General features: G+C 44.9%; 1 protein-coding gene across 1 annotated transcript in view; it reads right to left on the minus strand.

Moving 5' to 3' along the window:
- The window catches only part of Slc22a3 (solute carrier family 22 (organic cation transporter), member 3), an 87,733-nt gene that overhangs the window by 16,890 nt on the left and 46,212 nt on the right, over positions 1-24,631 (minus strand). Inside the window, exons 3-5 of the mRNA NM_011395.2 lie at positions 22,902-23,056; positions 21,577-21,745; positions 20,684-20,801 (exon numbers count right to left, since the gene is read on the minus strand). Of these exons, the coding sequence (NP_035525.1) occupies positions 20,684-20,801; positions 21,577-21,745; positions 22,902-23,056 (442 nt within the window). The remainder of the gene's footprint in view (positions 1-20,683; positions 20,802-21,576; positions 21,746-22,901; positions 23,057-24,631) is intronic.

A 24,631-nucleotide genomic window follows, 5' to 3' on the forward strand; every position in this document is an offset into this window, starting at 1 on the left:
ACACACACATACACACATACACACATACACACACACATACACACACACACACACACACACACATACATACACACACACACACACACACATACACACACACACACACACACACACACACACACACACACAGCCATCAAACCATGTTCTCAGTAGAGCTGTCTCTGCTTCTAGTTGCAGGGGAGGCATGATCTTCTCAAGGTAATATTATCCTCTGACTGGGCATGTATTCCAATTGAACCAATGAGAAATGGGCATGTTACCCAACCCCGGGCCAGTAAGAAACCCGAGTCTTAATTTGAACAAATTAGAAAATGGGTATATGTCCCAATCTGAGCCAATGAGAGAATGAGCCTGTGTCTCAGTTTGGACCAATGATCAAAACATTCCAGAAAAAGTGTCCTCTACTTCCCTTAATTCAGAGATACCCAAAGGAAACTTTTCTCTCTCTAACCTCAAAAAAAAAATAATGACAAAATAGTGGGCCCAAATAGACTTCAGCAGACACCTACATCCACAGGGAACCAGTCTGAGAATGCAGATGGCCGGTCAGGGAGGAGAGAAAGGCAAGCAGCTTTGACGACTTGGTTAGACCCTGGCTAGGATACCTCTGAAACCTGCTGAGCCTAGAACTGAGGAGACATGAGCCAGCAAGTGTCCCTATTGTCCAAGTGCATTTAAGTGGGTTTTCTGTTACTGGATGCCCAACTCCAATCCATAAAAAGCCCTTGTTTTGATCACTATTTTTGGCAAAATTATTTTATTGCTAAAATAATTGCTTCCACATTCCAGTTTGCTCCAATTACAACTCATTGTAAACATCCTTGATTCAACGTCAAAATTCTTGAGATTTGGGACAAACCTGTGACTCAACTCTGCTTTTCCTTAATGTGTAGCTATATAAGCACCTGCCAGAAGAAGATGAAGTCCTGGTACAATGGAAAGGAATCGGGGCCACAATACCGCCATCCTTGCCTGCACAGTGAGTGAATGGAAAGGTTATATATAGAACGGCCAAGCAGGTAAGTATTTTGTTACAGTGCAGAGTGAACCCAGCTGGTCTTTGATTTACTAGCTTCGTCTCCGCAGTGACGCAGATATTCTGAAAGATGACCCACTTTCTGGGTGTCCAAAGACCTCGAGAGACAGAGAGCCGTATCTTGGATGGAATGTATCCCGCCAGCTCATGCACTTCGTGTCTGTGGCTACTGTTCTTTTATGTAACTTCTTGCCTAGCCTGAGTCAGAAACAAAAGATCTGAAATGCTATTCCAGATCATTACATGTTTTAAAAATACACTTTAATAAATTGTAGCCTCTATGCAATAAAACCCAGTAATTAAAAATGGAGTCCTCTATGAGTTCTGATATATTTACATCACATAACAATTTACTGTGCCCACAGTATGGCACACGTCCATGACTCTGAACTTCCTTCATGATTTCCCCAAACTCTACCCACCCTGGGTGAGGGGAGCCTGCATCTGCTCTTGTTGAGACAGCATTTCTTCCTTTAGAATTTTAATAGACACAGAGTCTGGAGTTGTCCCTTCTTCCATGCCTTGCTTGCCACTCTACTTTGTCATATTTCTGTAAGATACAGATGGGTCAGACTCTGATGTAGGGAGTTGCCTGTGTAACATTTGTCTGTTTAGAGGTCTGGTGCCTCGCAATGCTCTCATCTAAAAAGGTATCATCCAAGCCTCAGCTATGAACGCTGGACTCCTTGCTTCCCACCAAGCCGAAGTGCTGCTTGCTCTAACCATCTGTACATCCTTTCAGGCTATCAAGGCTTTATTTGCCATCCACGGGCAGGCAGGCTATGTTAAGAATTCTCTCTGATGAGCTACGTTGCCTTTACAAGTCTTCCTGGTACCTTTCTGATGTATTTCTTTAAGATGAATTTTTATTTTAAAATGCCAAGAAATAGAAAGGATTTACAAATAACTATGCTATAAAAAGTGGTGCTAAAAGCCTCCCAAATGATGGAGAGTGAGTTTCAGGTGAACACCTAGCAGGGTTTTACACACACACACACACACACACACACACACACACACACACACACACTTGAGCCTTAGCTCTTCCCAGAGCACTGGTTTGGGGGGTTGAGTATCCCAGGCTCAGGAGGGAAGAACACCTCTTAAGTGGATCAGAGGAGAACACAGGGTGGTGGCTGCACCATGTAAATCCATTTGGCGGATCTTAGTAGGTGATTTCCTATCCATTGGGATGACCATGAGCCTTTCACCACCATGACATACTTGATGACGATGTCATCATAAGTTGACTGCAGCCTCCACCCTCCAGAAGCTTCCAGTCAGCATCAACCAAAGATTATTTGAAGACTTGAGGCTTACTTTTTTTGAGCAGTCAGGAAGAACCTCAAAGCTAAACTCCCAAGTCTTACAGACAAGAACTCAAAGAAGGAGGGCCTGGAGAGCTAAAAGGGTGACAATTAACTGTTAGGGGACACCCAGAGACTTTCATACACTTAGTGTGTGGCCCCATTACTCAGACAAAGGACAGCCCCAGAAGTACCAGCGGATCTGGCATCTGACATGAAAGAGCTTCAGGTGACTCCTGGGCAGGAAGCACACCAACTACTCTTCATGAAGAGAGCGTTGCTCCAAGCTATGCAATACACACTGCCCACTCCCCATGAAGCAGAGTTGCCAAGTTACCCACCATACACACTGCCCACTCCCCATGAAGCAGTTTTGCCAAGCCCCCTGCAGTACTTTGAGACACTTAAAATATAAAACAAGAGCAAGCAAACCATTTACTGTGTAAGAACACATAACAAAATCTGTGTAGACCTTAATCCAAAGGCTGAGGGAATATCACGAAGGAAAGTGAGGGAAGACTGTAAGCCAGAGACTCAGGAATCCTGCTGAAGGCAGTGTGTTCTCTACAAGGCAGGGAAACCACAGCCATGAAATCTCAACAGGATGGCCACCTAAACAGGACCTGAGCAATGACAACAACAGCCTGGATGGGGGAAACCTCACAAAGTCCTACCAGAAGAAGAAGAGCTACACAAAGCTGAGAGAAGAGAATAAGTGTGCACCAGCTACAAGAACCCAATGGGCTAACTGATCCCAAGTGGTCAACTCTAAACCCATATACATTAAATGAACAGACTGTATTTTTAAATGTGCATGTGTGTGTGTGTAAAACAATCATATTTAAGAATTAGAAGGTCATGGATCTGAGGAGTGGTTTGGAGGAATAAGAGGGGGCTGAAGCACACGAAGGAGCTGGTCCTGTAGCACCAAAGCTGCAGGACCTCCATGGCATAGGGCAACCACAGGATGTCTGAGAGAAGTCCTGAAGGATCCAGTATCGATAGTGTAGCAGAAGCCAGAGAGGCCTCGAACCAGACCCATGACTCACTGGAATGAACATTTGTAAGTAAAGATGTTTGGGCAAAAGGGTATACTGTGTGACGCATGACAGCTTTTGTGGTGAGATGTTTATTTATTTATCTATTTTTTTATTTTACTTTTATGTTTTCTTTTGAGGGAGGCTGTCAGGGTCGGGGGCAGATATGGAGGGATGGGGAGATGAGTGGGATTACGGTGCATGATGTAAAGTTCACAAAGAATCAATAAAAAGTTACAAAAACACTACATATATCTCTGTAATAAAGCTTACAATTTTTAAAAAAATCAACCACAATGAAGAAAAATCTGTGTCAAGATGCTTTTGAAGGAGCAATGTTTATCAAAATTAAGAATGAACTCCAGTCCCCAGGACTAGGGCTGCACAGCACAAAATAAAGTGTTAGCCACATAGGTGAGTTGACATTGCCTATGACTTGTGTCACAAATGATAAAAATTACAGGTGAAATTAATCACACTGAAATGCTTTAATGACTCTAATCTATTCCAACGTTATCATTCCCACAGGTCTGCTATACAAAGTTATTTATGAGGCATGTGTACACTGTTTTGGAACAAATCTTTGCAATCCGTTGTGTGCTTTTCTCTCACGGTACATCTCAGGATGGACAATTTGAATCCCCTCCCCCACACCCCCTGATGGATATGAAGCCAGGGGCTGTGGTACTGGGTAGAAGTGATCTTACCCAGGTCCTCTATGGTGAAAATCGACTCTGAAAGCTTTTCAGCCCTAAAGGAGTCCCAGTCTCCACCCATGTAACGTGGCATTCTGCACAATACTAGAGAACCAACACAGTGCCTTCCATCTGAGGCCTCCAAAGGATGGGCCGCATTCACAGCCTTGGCGAAGGCTCACTGCTGTAGCTGTGAATCACATGTGGATATATTTCTTTATTCCTTTTTTTTGGTGGGAGGGGGGCGGTTTGAGATAGGGCTTCTCTGTATAGTCCTGGCTGTCCTGGAACTTACTTTGTAGACCAGGCTGGCCTCGAACTCAGAAATCCACCTGCCTCTGCCTCCCAAGTGCTGGGATTAAAGGCGTGTGCCACCACGCCCGGCTATTTCTTTATTCCTTAGAACCAGAGCTGGGAACGTTTTATTTTTATTCTTTGCTGGGGCATATTAATATGAGAAGATTCTTCCAGGGCACAGGAGAAAGCACTTGCTTCTTAAACTCTAGCATCCACAACACACGGGATGGGTGGGAAACACAGAGACTGGTGTTCGGCAGACTGAATTAGACATGTTACTGAGCTTGCCAGGAGCTCCCGCCGGTGCCCACAGTTACCCTAGAAGCAGGAAAGTTCTCAGTGTCAAAGCTCAGTGTCTTTAAGGACAGTAGCCTGCAGTTCTGAATAAGCAAATTGGGTAAAACGCTAGACAAGGGTGTGCTGTTTGGTCTGGGGAGAGGAGAAAAAGGTACCATGTACTACATATAAATCTCAATACCCCATACCCATCCCATCGGAATTCCTATCGTCCTGGTTCTTAGTCTCCTGATTCATCAGGAGTCATTGTCCTAAGAGTATGGCCTTTGACACCTTGAAAAGCAAACTTATTGAGTCACCTGCTGACTAGCTGAGGGCATCCACACCTGGGGTGGTTTGTATATGCTTGGGCCAGAGAGTGGCACTATTAGGAGGTGTGGCTTTGTTGGAGTAGGTGTGTTACTGTAGGTGGGCTTAAGACCCTCACCCTAGCTGCCTGGAAGCCAGTCTTCCACTAGCAGCCTTCAGATGAAGATGAAGGCTCCTCCTGCACCATGCCTGCCTGGATGCTGCCATGCTCCTGCCTTGATGATAATGGACTGAACCTCTGACCTGTAAGCCAGCCCCAATTAAATGTTGTCCTTTATGAGACTTGCCTTGGTCATGGTGTCTGTTCATGGCAGTAAAACCCCGACTTTGGCAACACCACTAGCAGGGCTTGCTCACACCTGCGCTGGGACAGCAGCATGACAGAATAGGATGCTGCTCACAGCACTTAGGGCAATGGCACCAGGACGGCATTCTAAGAGTGGCAGAGGGAGTGCCAGGGTCAGTTATCTTCTCAAAGGAAGGGGCAGGACTCCCCTCCTCCCTCCCTCCTGCAGCTCTTACAGTCAGGAGATGCTACCTTCCCTACCGACTACTGCCACCATGTTCTTAGCCCTTGGTTAGCATGAATCTCCTTCTGTCTGTCAGCTGGGGTGCCATGTCCCCTCAAGCCCGGATCTGAGCTGGCCCCTGCTGGTTCCCTTGAATTTCTTGTGAGTGAGCCCCATTCTTCAATGTTCAGTCCTCCCCTCTATCCTTAGTGTGCTGGGGAATCTGGGGCTGCTCCATCTAGGAATAGGGTCTTCATGTTTGCTTCTGTGGGAACATTAAAATTGTATTTGTCCTCGCCACAGTTGTTTTTTTTAACAGTTATCAGCACGGATCTCCTTAGCCATAATAATAGAAGAGTTTATCTTTTGGTCATTGTCACTTAATGGGATCTTCCTGTACTCTAGGTAGGTAGGTTTGGTTTTGTTTAGTTGGTTGTTTCCCCCTTTCTTTTCTTTTTGCTTCTATAAGCCCTGACTAATCATCACTGTTTTCGGAATACTTTTGAGTCGCTTCTTCTCCACCCCATTACAAGGTACAATTTTGTCCTGTGTGGCAAGGTGGGACCAGTTCTGCACATATGCATGGGTTGTGAGATAAAACTGCTGTTCTGGGACTCTCTAGAACTAATTTTTTTCCTTCAGTGCTCCAGGCAGTGGCTTCCAGGACTACAGGAAAGGATTCCCTCCATTCCGCTCTGTGTACCTCCAGGGCACAGGCAGGAATGAAGCCTGAGTGGCTTTAAACCCTGGAATTTGTGATAGTGTTCATTACAGATACAACATAGCCTTTCCTAGCTCATTCAGAGTCTGGGGGCTCCTCAGCCATGGACTGTCTGAAAGGGAGACCATGACCTGAGCCCCCATGTGTCGATTCTCAGGTACGAGCATTCATGCATCAGTTCACTGTTCTCTTGACTGTGGGTGTGAAGTGACTGGCCCTCTTGTGTTGCTGGGACTTCTCTGCAATGGTGGACTGCAGTCTGAACTTGGGAGTCAAATAAACCCTGCTCCCTTAAGTTGCTTACATTCAGGCATTTTATCACTGAAACAGGAAAAAGCTAAGACAGATACCATCCCCGGGTAACTCCTGCAGCCTGTCAGTGCCCCAGCTGACTCTCACTGAGAAATGGAATTCAGAAAATGTGCAGCAGATCCTATTTTATAAATTGTGTATGACTCAGAAATGAGAAAGATACAACGTGTCTGCTTATTAACTGGTCTCCAAATTGGCTCAGTTACTGGACAGTTTGGAGGATCCGTTCTTCACCCTCAGCACAGACTCAGATGACTGTATTGGCACAGAGAGGGAACAACTGACTCCACTCTGTGCCTGAGAATAAGTCACCAGATACCCTCACAGGGGCCCCCAGAGGTCTGCTCAGAATCACCTCCATTTTCAGTGTTTCACTTGAGAGTGCTGAGAAACTACCCAAGACATCCTAGCATGATGGAGGAGCATGGAGATCAGTTTACATGTTCCACAATGGATGTCCTAATCCTTTGATGGGGTCTGAGACTGGCCAGCTGCTCCTCTTCCTGGCTCTCAGTTTTCAGAATATTCTGAACACAGTGACTGTTTACCAGTGTGGTCCTTGTTGCCTATAGCAGAACCTTTTCTAGGGAAAGAGGCAGTGCTTTTTCGTGCAAGCCATGACCAGGTGGGACACACCATCACACCATCCTTGGGAGTCAAGATTAGAATGGTGTTCATAGTGAAGTGTAACAACCATTTGGCTAGGATGGGCACCATGGTAATGTGTGTTGATGTTATACTGTGCCTATTCCTGCCTTTCTGAGCTATGATTTGATTTACTGTAGTCCAACAAACATATAGATTAGTTTTCATAATTTCATAATTGTACTGGCCTGGATTTCAATTAGAATCCCTTCGTGTGTGTGTGTGTGTGTGTGTTCATGTGTATGCACATATACATTGCAAGTGGAGGCCAGAGTTTGTTCTCCACACCTTACATTATGAGACAGAATCTCTCACTAAATCTGTAGACTGGCAAGACTGGTTTCCCAGTAAGCCCCAGAGATCAGCCTGTCTCCAGACCTCCAATGCCGGAGTTACAGATGTGTGATATATATCATGCCCGGATTTCACATAGGTGTTGGGGTCTGAACTAAGGTCCTCAAGTCCACACAGCGGGTACGTTACTGACTGAGCCACACCCAACCCCGCAAAAGCCTCTGACTAGTCACAAAACATTCAAAACTAAAACATACCAGGACTCACTTTGTTCACAAATAAAGGGGAAACTTATGTTTAGTTCTTTTAAACACATCTATACGAGGAAAGACAGTATAGTGGACTGAAGAGCAGTTATCAGGAGACAGGAGAGATGTGTCAGTGGTTACGAGAGCTTGCTGCTCAGTGGTGAGATCAGACTCCAGGACCCATGTGACAAGTTGGGCTTCTTGCCATACCTTATTCCACAGGGAGTAGAACAGGAAAACCACTGACTGAGCTTCAGCCTAACCCATAACACCCAGGCCCAGGCTCAAGGAAGAGATCCTTTCTCAAAGGAACAAGTAGGCAGAGATAGAGGACAGCACTGATACCCTTTATCCAGTCTCCATGTGCATAGGTGGGGGCATACCCCCCCATGCACACGCACATGCGCACACACACACACACACACACACACACACACACACACTACAGAAATACACAACTAAGTTAAAAAAAAACCAAAAAGATTAATTACTAATAAGACAGGAAACAGTTTGGAAAGAGGAGAAGAATTAAATAATGAATAAAGTACTGAACAAAGACACTGAATGTATCTAGGGAGACAGTTTTGAGAGCAAATATTATGCAGGTTATTTTAGAAATAAGTGCTACCAATACAGAGCCTTGTAACTCTCTGAACATTTGGGTGGACAGATTACACAGTGTGTGTCTCAATATATGTTTCTGAGACAACCTCCTGGAAGCTATGCTCATATGGAACATTCAGGTGTGTGCTAATCAGACCGTAGTCTCTATGATTCAGCTTTTAATGTGAAAAAGACTTTCACTACAACAATTAATTATCAGCTTGTTGCACTGGAGAGGTTAGTAATCCTTTTTTTTTTTTTTTACATAACAAAAGATACGAAACATTTTATTCAAAATAACTAAAAAAAGAGGTTAGTAATCCTTAGACCATGAGGTATACCAAATGGTAAGACAGAAGACCACAAGTGATCCCTGATAGTTTGGTCAACTGACAACTGAGCAGCATGCTCTGAACTGCAGAAGGAATAGGTAAACTGAATTCTAGTGAGCTGTCTATGTCAGGTCCTAGAGTCATGGTTAAGCCTTGAGACTTACATATGCTCCTGGAAACACAAGAGTAAGTGCTTAATCTCTACTTCCGTCTACATGGTAAAAATAGTCGTGCCAGTACCCATCCAATAAGCACACTCAGTAAGTGTGTGCTGCCAGGTGCCCTGTGTATGCCTACCCATGTCCTACATGTTGATCAAAGGTGCCCTGTGAGTACTTCCAGGTGTTCTATGTGTGCTTCTAGGTACCTTGTGTGTGCTTCCAAGTCAGCAATTTCAACCAATCTGAATATAAGGATTTAATGTCAAAACATTTAAAGGTTGGTAGGAGCTATGTTCTAATTTCTGGTTACTGAGAACATGTAAGGATACAAATGCTCTGATCACACCCAGTTCCCTAGTAATTACTACAACAGCATTTACCCTCAGCTGAAGAAACAGACATTTATGCTAGACATCAATTCCTTGTATAGACAGGGCATGGATGCAAATGGCTTGCAGACCATTAGTGCATCTGTAGCATTTAAGGATTCAGACCACAGGGACAGAGTAGCCACATGACTCATCTAGAGATCCTGCAGCTGAGATCCTGAGCCACTAGGAGACAGGTGAAGAAAAACGCTTCAACCACTCACCACTCACACAGGTGTCCCTCTTAGCCTACTTTCCATGGCTGCTCCTGGGGAGGGTGACAAAGATTTGCTATTGCATGAACAATATATATAATATTCTTTATTATATACTCTATTCATATATATATATTAGAGTTTATTCAGGGCATGGGGAGGGGAGTTAAGAGGGTAGCAGAGGCAGGGAAAGGCAGAGAGAAGGAGAAAGTAGAGAAGTGGAGGCTGGCCATGAAGACATGGAGAGAGGGGGGAAGGGAATGGGGAGAGAGGGGGAGCAAGGGGGGAAGAGGCGAGAGGCGGGAGCATAAGGGGACAGTGTCTTTAACAGGGTAAAAGTCCTTGGTTCTGGCCACTTTTCTTAAGAGTCCCTAAGTCTGTTTTCTGACAAAGGATTTAGCGATCTCTTCTAAGATTTTCTTTATTCAGACCCTTGAAACAAGGCAAGTTTATCATGAAGAAAAGAAAGGCTCAGTCTCTTTGTCTATGCATGTGTTAAATTATATCCTTCTCCTCCCACTAACACTGAATCCAAGCAAAGAACACACAGTGTGGTCCATATTACTTGTTTCTGATTCCAAAACCAAGTATTAAAACAGGTCCTGTTGTCATGGGCGGGAAGGACCATGATCAGTGCCCACATGCTGCTATGCAAATAATTCAGTTACTTATTACAGGAACCTGGAGCTTAAGGATTCTCCGAGAAGAGTGACCTTTTCCCCAGGAAAATTCAGCACCCGACACCTCAGTCTGCTATCTCCTGATGAGACCTTGAGAGGCTAGATTTGTCCGTGCTTGCTCCTTGCAGTATAATTCCCCACGGCTGTGTCCGCATGGTGGGGACATACCCTCATGGATCAATGTCCCCTCTAGCTCTGTGGAGTATAGTGGAGTTCACCTACTCCCAGGACACACATCTTAGGAAGAGTTCGTGAAGAGAGGCAATCGTCCTGATAGGTTAGAGAGGGAGCGAGCAGTGCTGTCATGGAAACTGAAGCCTGGGATTATGAAGGCCATGGACCACCTACTAGGGACAGGGCAGCACAGTGCTGTGGAGACTACTCATCCCTCACCTCCACTGGGCAGTGCACACACAGAGAGGCACCTACCTCATTCCCTCACAGTAGGACGCACAATGGCTTCCACTGGACAGTGCACACACAGAGAGGCACCTACTCTCACTCCCTCACAGTAGGACGCACAATGGCCTCCACTGGACAGTGCACACACAGAGAGGCACCTACTCTCACTCCCTCACAGTAGGACGCACAATGGCCTCCACTGGGCAGTGCACACACAGAGAGGCACCTACTCTCACTCCCTCACAGTAGGACGCACAATGGCCTCCACTGGACAGTGCACACACAGAGAGGCACGTACTCTCACTCCCTCACAGTAGGACGCACAATGGCCTCCACTGGGCAGTGCACACACAGAGAGGCACCTACTCTCACTCCCTCACAGTAGGACGCACAATGGCCTCCACTGGGCAGTGCACACACAGAGAGGCACCTACTCTCACTCCCTCACAGTAGGACGCACAATGGCCTCCACTGGACAGTGCACACACAGAGAGGCACCTACTCTCACTCCCTCACAGTAGGAAGCACAATGGTTTGGACTACAGAAAGTGATTTTGTAGAAAACAAAGGCTGACTAAATGGCACAGGAACAAGACACTTGAAAAAGCCAACCATCTTTCTCTCTCACAGTATGAGTATGAACAATCAAAGACAGGATTAGAATGCTCAGGATTAGAGGGTATATAAATGCTAGGACCCTGAGAGTTGTTGATTGTTGTTACAGCTAGTAGGTTGTTGTTGGTTGTTGGTTGGTTTGTTAAGTAGTCCTGTGCAAAGTAGAAGTAAGACGGAGAAATTAGATATCCTGATGGTGAAGATCAAACTTGCTGAAAGGAACTTGATGCCCCTGACCAGCAGGAAGTCTAGTGATAGACTTCTCGTCTATTCTTTCTGTTCTCCTATCTAGTGCTAGGGGGTTGAAAGGGTAGAAGAAAATGGGTGGAGTAGGGTGGAAGAAAGAACAACACACAAAGTTACTTCCAAATGGAAAATGAGTTTGAGTGTAGATGAAACCCTGCTACTTGATTGCAGCTCGCAACACTACGCCTTGGTGAGATGTCCCGAAAGCCTTCTCTGACTCCTTCAGCCCAGGTCATTTGCATCTCTAATTCAATGAAATCAACCGACAGGATGCTCTCCTCCCTACTCCACTGTCTAGAAGCTGGGTTTTGGCAGATATTATATATATATTCTTTTTCTTTTTCATGGCAGGGTTTTTCTGTGTAGCTCTGGCTGTCCTAGAACTCACTTTGTAGACCAGGATGGCCTTGAACTCAAAAATCCGCCTGCCTCTGCCTCCCAAGTGCTGGGACTAAAGGCGTGCGCCACCACTGCCCGGCTTTATATTTTTTTTAACTTAACGTTATTGTTTGTCAAGCTTGGGAAAGGAGCGCAGGGAGCCTGTCTTACTCCGGACATTATAGTTGAGCTGTCTCTGTCCGCATGGTTATTTATTTCATCGTGTTTTTACACAGCCAACTTTCCTACAGTATGTATTGCTGTCTTACTTTGCAAATGTTAAAAGATGTGAGAACTAAAGAAATTCATGTCAATTCAAAGCGTTCACAGGACTCAGACCATTCCCTAAAGTTGGAAGCATATTGAACTAACCCAGGCCTGAAAGGTGTTTCACGTTGTGCGCTGTCAAGTTTCTCAGTATTTCTCATGTGTCCAGGAATATTTGAGGGTGACACGCACACAGTAGCTGTCAACATCAGAAGCACTGTAGGGATGAGGGTGTTCCTTGCGGAAGCAGCACTCTTAGCTCTGTGAAGGAACTAGCTCTGGGTGGGCTTCCGGGAGTTTCTTTCTGATACCTTGATACCTTCACTGTTTTGGCATTCATTCCCTGCACTGAAATAGGCCTGACTGACTGGAGCGCCTCCAGCATTTCATGTGAGAGTATTCGTATTTTAATTAGGAGCCAATAACTAAACACATCAATTAAGAAAAATGCAGAGTGGCTGACTACATGGCTCAGCAATTAGAGCACACACCATTATTCCAGAGGACCCGAGTTTGGTTCCTAGCTCACAGGCCACCTATTCCTTCTCTGGAGGGATCTAACACCTCTGGCCTCCACAGGCACTGCATGCATGTTCCTCTCTCCACATGTACACAAAATTAAAAGTAAAACAAACCTTAATCCCAACAGCATAGAAAAATACCACAGAGCCCCAATGGGGTCTACAGAAGTTAGAATCACTACCCAGTTCTCCTGTAAAGAGCCAGGGTTAGGAGGGCAAAAATCTCTCTTTTGAGAGACGTATCCACACCACCACAGAAAGGGACTGTCCAAGCTTTCTCAAACTGAAAGGTGATTTTCCATGGAAACACTACCATCTATGTAGCAGTTCACTAACACGAAAGAGCGAGCACAGCTCAAGAGCTGGAAGTCTATCTAGTAACTGAGATGGGGGAGTTTGAACCTTCCCTCTTGGGGTCTCTGATAGTAATCATGAGCTCAGAGACATCCCTTTGGGAACAAGAAGCTCAGACATCCATTCTTGATGTCATGGTGGGAACGTCTCAGGAGCACGTCTAGGAGAGAATACGTATTAATAAGCTGTAAATTAGTTATGAGCAGTGAGCTCATGAGGAAATTGTAATCAAGTCTGAGGTCTGGCAGGGCCAGAATGGCTTGAAAACCTCACTGATGCGCATGGGCCTTTCAGTCCAGCAGTATCAGAGCTCTTGTTACCCACGGTTGTAACCTGCTACTCTCTCTGAGAATTTTTCCCATTTGGGGAGAGGTCACTATTATGGGATGAAGAATAAAACCCCTTAGTCAAGCTTTTAATACTCTTTCTTTCTGCAGGGACAAAAGTGGAGAAGAGATTGAGGGAAAGGAGGTCCAGTGACAGGTCCAAATTGGGATCCAGCTCAAAGGGAGGCCCCAAGGCCTGACATTATTACTGATGCTATGGTGTGCTTACAGACAGAAGCCTATCATGACTGCCCTCTGAGAGGCCCAACAAGCAGCTGAAAGAGTCAGATGCAGATACTTACAACCAACCAATGGACAGAAGCCGGGAACCCCTGTGGCTGAGTTAGGGAAAAGCTGAAAGAAGCTGAGGAGGAGGGCCACCCCATAGGAAGACCAGCAGTCTCAACTAACCTGGACCCCAGAGATCTCTCAGACACCAAGCCACCAACCAAGCAGTATACAGCAGCTGATATAAGACCCCTGATATATATACAGCAAGGACTGCCTGGTCTGGTCTCAGTGAGAGAAGATGCACCTAACCCTCGAGAGACTTGGGTCCCCAGGGAGTGGGTAGGTCTGGTGGGGTGGGGGTGCATCCTTTTGGAGACCAGGGGTGGGGTGAGGTATGGGATGAGGAGCAGTCAGAGGGCAGAGTGAGAAGGGAATAAAGACTGGGCTGTAAAAACAATGTTAAAGAATAAAAAAAAAATGTAACCAGCTTGAATGCATAAATCAAGTATAAAAATATTTTTAAAAAATCCCTTAGTCAAGAATGTTGCCTCAATACTGTGGTTGCTGGGGTCTAGTGCAGTTTAGTGCAGTGGTGGTTGGTCTCTCAATGTATTAGCTCCTGATGAATAAGGCTACATAGCACCCACCAATCTGGGTAGTGTAAACAATCAGCGTTCGTTTAGCTCACATTCCTGTGTAGATTTGTGTAGGTGGCTGGTTTAGTTGTGGGCAATCCTTGCTAGAGTAATTCTACTTCAGCATCCTCTGGGACCACCAGGTAAGCCCGGGAATATTTTCCTCTTATTCTTGGATGAATAACAGGGCTAAGGCCAGCCACACAAGCACATTCAAGCCCAGCTGCACTGCATCTGGCCATCTACCACCATCTAAATCACATGGCAAAGCCCAGCCCAATGTCAGAGGGCAGAAAACATCCCACCTACCACGAGGTCAAAGCATCTACATCTGTGTACTCAGAGTCAATGGAACCAGAGGATTTTCACACAGAAATGAGGGAGATGTTGTGAGCATTTCCAAACAGTAAGCAGACCTACCTCAGTCAAAAGCTCTGCAGAGCCAGATGCATGCTGTCTCCTCTAGCAACCAAAACAGCGCTGTTAGGATTGACCGGTGACTTCTGTGAATCTCAACTGTGTGAAGACAATGCGCCCCCTCTCTGCAGTTCATGGAGACTCACAGAGCAAGCTTGGATTCTGAGAAAACACTGAACTCCTGGCTATGATCTACAAGGGCTCTCAGCTCAGCTGGTATGGCCACACCTCAGAGTGTGGCTCCGCTCATTCTGAGACTCTTGCCCAGGGACAACACTGACCCAGTATGTGCTGTCCTTGTAGATGGAAGAGCAAGAGAGCAGCTGAAGCTCGTGCCTGGCAGATCCCAGTCAATACAACTGAGTCTGGCCCAGGCTGGGGAAGTGCAGCGTCAGTGTTAGTCAGGAGGCAAAGGATGCAGCCGGATGATACTACATTTTTCCAGGGAGGGTGTAAGCAGTTGGAGTGCTACCAGAGACTACTACTGGTAACATCTTTTCACGGTAAGAGAGAAAAAAGATAGCTCTCCATCACTCACCAATAGACCAAGTCTGCTACTACCAAGAATGCTTGCCCATTTCTTCTGTAATCCCGAGCATGTAGCACTTGGCCCCATCCTCAGACAAATGCTGGTGTTCAATGTGCCCATACGTAACATTCCCTTCTGTACATGGTATTCGGTTCTCTCACACAAAACTACTGCGTACCTATCGTGTAAGGTAGAAAGTTGAACTGAGCACCTTTGGCAGGTGTCAGACAAGATATAGCATGTTCCAGATAGTGGGGAGTAAATTCATACTCATACCAGAGGAAAAAAAATCCGTTGCTAGAGAACATTAGAACCTCATAAGCACCAGTAAAAGATGTAGCCAGATCTTTTACCAAGTGGTCTAGTACGGCAGTGGATGCCCTTAAAGACATTGTGACACCCACAGTGTTGTACTACGCCCATGCTGTAGCTACCGCAGATATACTAAGACTTTTATTCCTGATCCTCAGTACACCTGACTATTACAGTATACAGATGCTGAAAGTCTGAGAATGGCCAGGCTAGCAGCGTAAGGTAATCCTGCATTGGCCCTGCTCATGAATGGAAATCCTGACCATCCATGGATTCTCCCCGATTTCCGCAAACCTTCCCATGAGCTCAAACCACCCACCTATTTGAGCATCCAGTTCTGATTCAGGGACTTACATTCTCTGTGGACATTAGTCACTTTGATATTCGAATCTTCTGTATTTTGTGTTGCAGGCTATTTCTTCAGTGAAGCCAAGGGCAGCCAAGAGCTTGGGAGCCATGAGCTGAATAGTGTTCATTTGAGGTATAACTGAAGGCAGTTATGTGCATGTGAATAGTCAAACTACATGATACACATGAACAGAAGTGTCATTATGAAACCCATTATTTCATACAACAAATATATACCAATGAAAAACTGAACAACAAATATGAAAATACTTCCCGACAAAGAGATAACAACTGAGATGACTCCCTGAGCAGCCCACCCACATTACATATCCCCTTGCTGAATGGCTTGGATTGAATCCAAAATAGCCATTTTCTTCCATTTCTTTTCTGCATTGGCTAATGCCTTGGAACCGGTGTGACCTTTGTTTGGACTGAATTTAGGTTATCTTCTGTAATCTAGAGCATGCATGGGGAGCCCAAAGCAAGGTTTGTAGGAACCCTGCTGTCAACAGAGGGATTGGCTGGACTTGGCAGGTGGCCAAAGTGCCTCTGGCTGTTCTGAATCCAGCCAGACTCTTAACTACCTGTTCTTTTCTCTGCTCCCTAAGGCGGGCACCCTGAGGACGAAGCAGGAATTAGAGAGGTCTCTAAGAACAAGGCAGTTTACAAAGTGATAACTTAAAAGAGTCAGGATTCGCTGAAAAGAGACTTTTTGCAGATAGGAAAGCATTGTCCAATCCTGCCCTGGCTCTGAATGTCCTTGAGTTTATACGCTGAGTATGAAATGCAGGGGAAGAGTGACGTTCGAGGTAACTGTGTAAACATGAGGTTTCAAGGCGGTCCCAACATCGACAGCGGCAATACTTATTTGAGCGGCTAATAGTTGTGTAACTGACTGGGCATGCTTATGATGGAACACAAACCATGGTAGGGTCCTGCTTTGATCATGGTGTCAGAGTTCAAGTGGAATGTCTGTCTTTCTGCTCATTATTTCTGGGTTATCATAAGATGCATTTTGCACACTATTAAGCTTCATGGACATTGGAGAACTAATTGACAAGGAGACTGGAGAATGCAACTCATTGAACTCTTTTTGAGGACGTTGGGGACCAATTCACTTTTGGAGAAAACAAAAAGAGTTAAGCATCTCTTTCCTAGAGAACCCTACGCAAGGGCAAACAAAAGTTGGTAAGAAATCTGAGTATCTATATAAATATCCGAAGAATAAATGTAGCAATGAAGGGTGAATTGAAAATAAGTTCTTTGTAACTCCTGATTAGTTAATCCACCCAGGCAATGACTGTCAGTCCCAGCGACAAAGAGACAAGCAGGCAGCAGATAGCTCCTCTGGAAATGTACGGAGCCACTTACGAAGTAGGCTTGCCAAAAATATCAAACCTGAACTCAATTAAACTCTAGCTCTGACTACTGAACTTAAAAGGAATACAAAGACAGAGGATCGTGTTAATGGGTTCTTAGAAATGGAATCAGCAAGGTGTGTTCAACCATTTGACAATGTGACAGGAGGCTTGTCATCTTCAAAGAATGGGGCCATCGGGTTACAAAAAGAAATCACACACATAGCTCATAATATTTAAGTGAGTTCAGAATTCTTCTCTTAGAGGTATTCATAGTTTTCCTTTGGCCACAGGCAGCCCATGGGCTAGCTACAAGTCAGACAGGTCTGCTTAAATAAAAACCTGCTTAACACTCTTCATTCGCAGAGCTGTTAGGAAAAGCAGCATTAGAGAGATGTATAGAGAACGCAAAGAGGCACATCAACCATCACGCTATAGAAATGCCACGAGGCTGCTATGGCAGCCCAGAGCTACAAGCCACTGTAAGACAACTGGGGAGTGGGAAATGATACCTTGCTGGTTGATACTAGATATCTCAGTTTCTTTCCACATGGCTAGATAAAATACCCTAGGGCGAAAGCAGCTTAGGGAAGGAAAGGGTTAACCTAACTCATAATTCCAGTTTGCATGTAGCCTATCATGGTAGGGAAGTCACATCAGTTGAAGCTCAAAGGTCACATTACATCCACCATCAAGAGCAGTCAGCAATGAATTCTTGCATGCAAACACTCAGTGTATTCTTCCCATTTTATACGGTAGTCAGGGATGCCCACACAGGGGGTAGTCCTGCGCACAGTTATGACAGTCTTCCCACACCGAGATGATCCCTCACAGACATTGCCAGAGACTGACCTTAATCTAGACAATCAGCCCCCCACAGACGTGCTCTCCTGGGTGCCCAGTAAGCTCCACGGTAGGTTTAACTGTTTATTCTTAGAGTAGCGATACTGAGGTTAGATTTTGAATCCCTCACTCTCCCCGAGTGTTCTCCTCATAGCTATGATTCCCAACAGCCGGGTCACAGCTTTGATTATCTGCATCAAGTCTGAGAGTCACACGAGTATCTTCCTCAGCGTTTGTTCAGCAGTGTCCTGAGGACAGCACCGTGATCCCAGAGTTGAGTCAACGTGTTTATGCTTCTACATTAGAGAGAAATGTCACAAGATGCAGCCGGGATAGCCATATAGTGGATTGGAGAAGGGAGAGGAGAGAAACTTCAAGTTTAATGACAAGCCAGCAATTAGGGGGGGGGGTGTCTATGTGAAACATTGAGTCATTCACCTATTTTCCTATCTTAGTATGTTTTAAATTTTTTATTATATTTTTTTCTACGCTTGGGGGTGCATGGAGAGATGGCTTTGAAGTTAAGAAGTTTGAAGTTTGCTTTCCCAAAGGACTTAGGTCCAATCCCAGTACCCAGGTGACAACTCACTAGCACCTGTAACTACAGTTTCAGAGGATCTGATGCCCTCTTCTGGCCTGTGTGGGCACTGCATGGGTGTGAGGCCCAGACACGTAGGCAAACTATCTATACACATAAACCTTTGTTTTTATTAAAACAAATGTTAAAGAAAACAATCAGTAAAGAAAACCATCATTAGATGGAAACATAGAAGCAGTAGATGGAGCTCTGGGAACAAAATGCTGGCCAGCATAGCTAGGCTTCTACAATAAATTCCTTAGGGAGTCAGGTCAGGCTTTGGATGGAAACCTCTGGCCTATTTGGCTTCAACAAAGAGCCATGATGACTCAGAGGCCACTGGATCCAAGTTCGGGATCTTTTACAAGCACAATCATGTAGGATGCTGAGCTCCCTCTGCTAGCATGATCGTTACTGTGGGTCTCTGAGAATGCTGTAAGTGGACTAGCACATCTGCCCACCCTTAGGTGACTGTTGCATTAGATCGTCAGCCATCAGCAGACAGCTGTTGGTTCTACATTCTCACAAACTTTGACCTAGATTGTACACCCCTGGGACTATGTGTACAGTGTCTTCAGCAGCCTGCTTAAGGTGATGGAAAAAAATATTTACTTGATCATTAAAACTGGGGCCTAGAGAAATGGCTCAGTCAGTCAAGTTCTTGCTTTGCAAGTATTTGGACCTGAGTTTCACCCCCAAACTCAGGTAGAAAAAAGTTGGGTCTGTAATTCTAGCTTTGGAGAGGCAGAGGCGAGTGGATTCCCGGGGGTTTCTGGACAGCCAACATAACCTCTTTGGAAACTTTCAGGCCAGTAAGGGACTTTGTCTCAAAAAGAAAGGTATCGGTGCCATAGGAACAACATCTAAGGTTGTATCCTCTGATATTAACGTGCACACACGTTTATCCATGGGTATGTGCACCCACGTATACACATGCAGACACACACATATACCCTAAACACCTAGCTATCACCTTGACCCAACTGTGAGGGCCTATAGTGAGATAGATAAAAGGAGGATGAGAGACTGGTGGATTATTTCTTCCCTATGAGGAATTCCCATCTCAAATGTTCCCCCAAAGAGTAACAGGATAGAAGACATATCAGTGGTTCCAAAAGGCCACGCTGTGCCTTTGCTAAACCTTTCAGATGAGTAAACCTGAAGACTCGTTCTTAACCAGTATGCAGCTCTGAGAGCACAACCATACTGAAACATCCATAGCACAGCAGCTACGGTGTCTGGGCAAGCCTACCGAGCTCCTGGACACTCCAGGGAGGATGACAAACCAACCAACTCCATTTCCTATCAGAGCAAACGCAATGCTATATTGACAACAGTCTTAACAGGCTAACGTCCTTCAAGGTTTAAGCCGAGATTCATGCCTTCTAAGAACCACTCTCTCTTCTTCCTTTAGTGATGGCCTCTCCCCTATGCTGCCCTCGCTTGGTCTTCACTTTATGTGTTTATGTGTTTACTGTTGAGAGCTTATTTTAAATATGTGCTGTGCTGTATCTTCAGCCATTTCTCACACCTTGCAAAGGGCAAACAGTGTGCTGCTCACTTTCTCAGTATAGTGATGGAGTGTAGTGGTGAGAAGGTTAGGGGTGGGGGTGGAGGGGGTGGGCAGAGGCATCCAAAGGCTTTTGCTGAGGAACGAAAGGAGAGAAAGAAAGCAAAGGGGTTGGGGAATGAGGAAGGGGAGGGACAAAGAAAGAGAAGAAAATGTTAAGTCTAAAACTAAAATAGTATATCATCGCTCAAGATCTTATGCAAATCAATAGCATTTCTAAAGCTGCCTTTAAAGACCATTCTTCAGGTCACAGAGATGGCTCAGTGGTAGAGAGCTTGCCTGGCATGGGTGAGACTCTAGGTTCAATCCCAAACATCGGGGATGGCAGGGAGGAAGAAAGAAACAGAAGAGTAATACCAGCAGCAGAACCTGACCCATTGGGAAGACCCAGATGTCCAGCTTTTATAACCAGTGTGAATGAGGAGACAGTACACATCTACAGTAAGGAATACTAGTTCAAGTATCCCAGAGTAACTATTAAAATGTGGCCGAGATGATCAATTAACCTCAACTAAAACTGGTCCAGGCCAATGTGTGTGTGTGTGTGTGTGTGTGTGTGTGTGTGTGTGTGTGTGTGTGTGTATGTGTGTGTGTGTGTGTGTGTGTGTATGAAGGAGCATTAAGCACAGAAGTGTAAAGAATTAATTCACCAACTTAACAGTTTACTACCAGTGATGAATAGTGTTACCTCTGAGTAATTTGATGAGAGGTGTTTTCCATTGCACTTAGCCACGCGCCTCAGGATCTGCAAGGCTTTCTCTCCTTGCTTCCGGGTGATCAGCCAGCGGGGAGACTCAGGGACCACCCTGGTGAGAGAGATGACTCTTTAGTTAGGCTAGGAATCCCAGAAGCTTGGAAGTTTTTCTGGTTAAAAAGATCTTGCAATGATTAGCTTACAAGTTAGGCTAGGTCTCAGAATTGAATTTCTTTGCAAATTTACATGGAATGGCAAAAAATTGATAATTTGGCTATTAAAAATTCTCCATGGTGCATAGTTTTTGCAAGATCAGGGAATCCTACAGTCCTGTGTCTATCATTACAAATATGAAATGGACTATGGACTAGTGAGTATTTCAGAAAAGGCAAAGTCTTTTCCTTACTCATGGGGCCTGGCTTACCCATATATTAAAATTCAGTGAGGGGAATAAGTTATATTCACCCTGGTAAGCGTCAAATGCATATATCTGGACCATCTTGGTAATTTAATTCTCAGACACTCTTAACATCTCATTCATCAAAGAATGTTAATTTGCTTAATTGATCCTTATATCCTTTCATCTGCATGTTGAAATACTGAGGCTGTCATCTCATAGTTCTGATGAAAGCATTGCAAAAGGATAAATGATAACACAACCGCGTAAGCTGGAATTCGGTATTGGGGCATTTTACTGTTTGAAGTGACAACTGTCAGTCAAGCAGCCAATAATCTCTCTAGGCTGTCAAAATTCTCTAGTGATGCTCTAAGCCATGGGCCTTCTGGAGATTTAGGAAATCCCCTGCATTGCCTTCTTTTGCACGCTGCTTTGGGCTGTATGTTCATGTGCCATAGGATAGATACGATAATGACCAAAATCCCATTACCAGTAATAGAGGAGGAAGAGAAAGCTGGGCAGAGAGATGGCTAGCTGGATGCCCTGCCAGCTGGGCGTGAAGTAGGCAATCCCAGGAAGAATAATGATCCCGAGGGTGAAGAACATCTGGATCACGATTCCCACAATCCTCCTTTGTTTTGAACCAACTATTTCTGTCACTGGAAGGAAACAGACACAAGAGATTAGGGAAGTTCTTAGCATCAAAGCAAACAGACTTGACACTTGTTTAAAAAAAAATTAGCTATCAGCATTACTGGAATGTTCTAGAACATGAGGACATGGAGGCTTCCGCCTGTGCAGAAGTGCTGGAGATGGCTTTCCCAGTTCCTTACATGCACTTTCTTTGCCCTTATCCTCAGGATCCCAAGCCAACACCCTCTGGTTATGATTGAGAAGGGCCATAAATCTACGCTGGTTTCAGGACACCTCGACATGGCTGTTGTGAGGGTCATTGTAAGTATTAAAATAAACATAGCAAGCTAGCTCAGTGTTATCACCATAGCTCTAAGGATTTTTACAGTAGAGTCTCTCTGGAGCAGTTACCATGGGCACCAGATAGCCAGGGCTTTCCATCATAAGACCGTTTAGATTACTAATCCCATAGTTCGACTCTTCATAGATGTGACAGATCTCTAAAATCCACCTGGGAAGTTTTGTTGCTGGAATCCTGAGTGCCTCTGCTCTTTCCCACCAGTTGCTGTTGTTGTTATTGTTGTTGTTCTCAGTAAGCTGAGGCACACTCACTGCCTTGCGACTGTCCTAACATCACAATTTCAAACATCCGCATAGACTTGGCTTGTGTTAAAAATGCCACACACTTCAGTAATCTCTCTGTTCTAGCCAGTGACTCACAGTCCCTCCTGGTACCCTCTCTTCTTTTCCCATCATAAAAAGAGCTTTGCTGCAGGCATCTAAAACACTCCTGCTAGGGTCTTATACAGTAGTCATGGGAGGGATTGGAAGTCCAGACGTCTGGGACGATGATATCAGAGGACCTCCCTCCTTTCCTTGGTCATAAATCCTCCACCACTTGAAGTAGGTGGCTGGTTTGGATTCGAATTAGAGTCAAAGGGAACAGCTTGGGTCAAAGGAACACAAGCAAGGGGCAGTGTTTTATATTCTGTATCTGGTTCCCAATTTAAAACAGCATTCCCGTCTCTGGGCGCAACCAGAATCCCACCCCAAACCCTTGTCCCACTTGTAGAATTGCTGCAAAGAGGTGTCCAAGATTTAGTGTTAGGGAAAGCTGAGCTAGACCCCTCCCCCCACGCTAATTGCCACACAGAGGAGTGGTTGTAACTATACAAGTCTTACCGATCACGAAGCAAGTCATCCAGGCCCCCTTTCCAAACACTCCTTGTAGGAAGCGGAAAATCACAAACACAGAAAAATTTGGCGCAAATGCCACCACGACTCCTGTGATGCCAACGCCGAAACAGGATATTAAGTAAATGATGAGCCTGCCATATCTTGAGGAGAGAGAGAAGAAAGAGAACTTTAAACACCATCATCAACGTAATGGAGAAAGAATTACACAGCATGCAAAAAGAAGCCAAATGTTCAAAGGAAAATATGTCCTCTGTATCATTGCAATAAACCGTATTGATAACACTACCTATGAACTCAGAGAAAAAGAACATGTCTCCAGGGTGACATTATAAAATTAACAGCCCACATGTCTTTGAGACTAAAGATTCCCCGGTGGTGACCTCCTCTGCAATGCTGCTCTTGAATACAGTTTCCCTGCTGGCCTGGTCCTGTCTGGTGCGGTCATTTTGTGGGTGGAGTCTCAGGGAGAGGGAGGAGACAGGATGAAACAGCCCTGGCTGTTACATTACCGAACTCTCCATTTCAACCCTGTCCTGTCCAGTCGCCAGTCATGACCTTGCACAAACTCATGAGCTCCTTAAGACTCCTGTTCTGTTTGCTTCCCACCCACCCCCGTTTTCTAGCTTGAGTGGTAAGGAACAAGGAGAATTCTAATTATAAGGTTCCTAATCAATGTGTGTTGGTATTGGTTTTTTTTCATGAGTTATAGAACTATAGTTAAATAGCTCAGACAAAGTGACAGGGTACTGTGGTTGGCTTCCCCAGTCTGGCACAAACCAGTTCCTTATAGTTGTGACAGATGACTGGCTTATGGGAGTTCATTGTCAGTGACCCGTGAGAGCTTTCGTTGTCTGCAGTTTTCCTTACAAATATCCGCAACAACATTCTTACTTCTGCATTTTTGCATCAAGGGCAGAGACAGAAGCAGTCTTAATTTACCAATATGTTTTAAAAGTCAACTTTATTTATTTTTTTAAAGCAGTTTTAGGTTTGAACAGAATTTAAACAGAAAAATACAGCGTTCCCACGGACCGCCTCTCCTGTCACAGATGCGTGGCTTATCCCCATCACCGCCACTGAGTGATGCACCTGTAACAGTTAATAAGCTAAAGGCGACATCATTACAGGTATCATTAACCAAGGCTACAGTTCACACTAGGGTTTCAGGCCACAGACTTTCCCACCGTCTCCATACTTGGCAACTTTCTAGAATGTTCTATATACCTACTGCAGAACATCTTAGCTTCTCCAGATGCTGGTAATTACACATAATTCTGCTGTAAGCTTCAAGAAAGTGTTTATGTGTGGCTGTACATTTTTAGCTTTGTTGGATAAATACCAAAACTGTAATTTCTAGTGCATTTAGTTTTGCAAAAAACTGACAAACCTGCTTCCCCTCTTCTGTGCCATTATGTGTCCCTCCAGCAATGAACAACAGTTTCTGTAGTTCTACATGCTTGCTAATATACTATATAGTATATTATCCTGTATTTATTTGGTTTTAAAATTGTTATGTGTTTGAGTGTTTTGTCTGAATGTATCTGTGCATTAAGTGTGTGCAGTGCCTGCAGAGGCCAGAAGAGGGCACCTGATCCCCTAGAACTGGAGTTACAGATACTGTGCTGTCCTATGTGTAGTGGGAACTGAACCTGGGTCCTCTGGAAGAGCAGCCAGTGCCATTAACCACTGAGCCACTTCTCCAAGCTTTGACCTGT

This window comes from Mus musculus, chromosome 17 (assembly GCF_000001635.26).
Source record: "Mus musculus strain C57BL/6J chromosome 17, GRCm38.p6 C57BL/6J".
NCBI classification, from domain to species: Eukaryota; Metazoa; Chordata; class Mammalia; order Rodentia; family Muridae; genus Mus; species Mus musculus.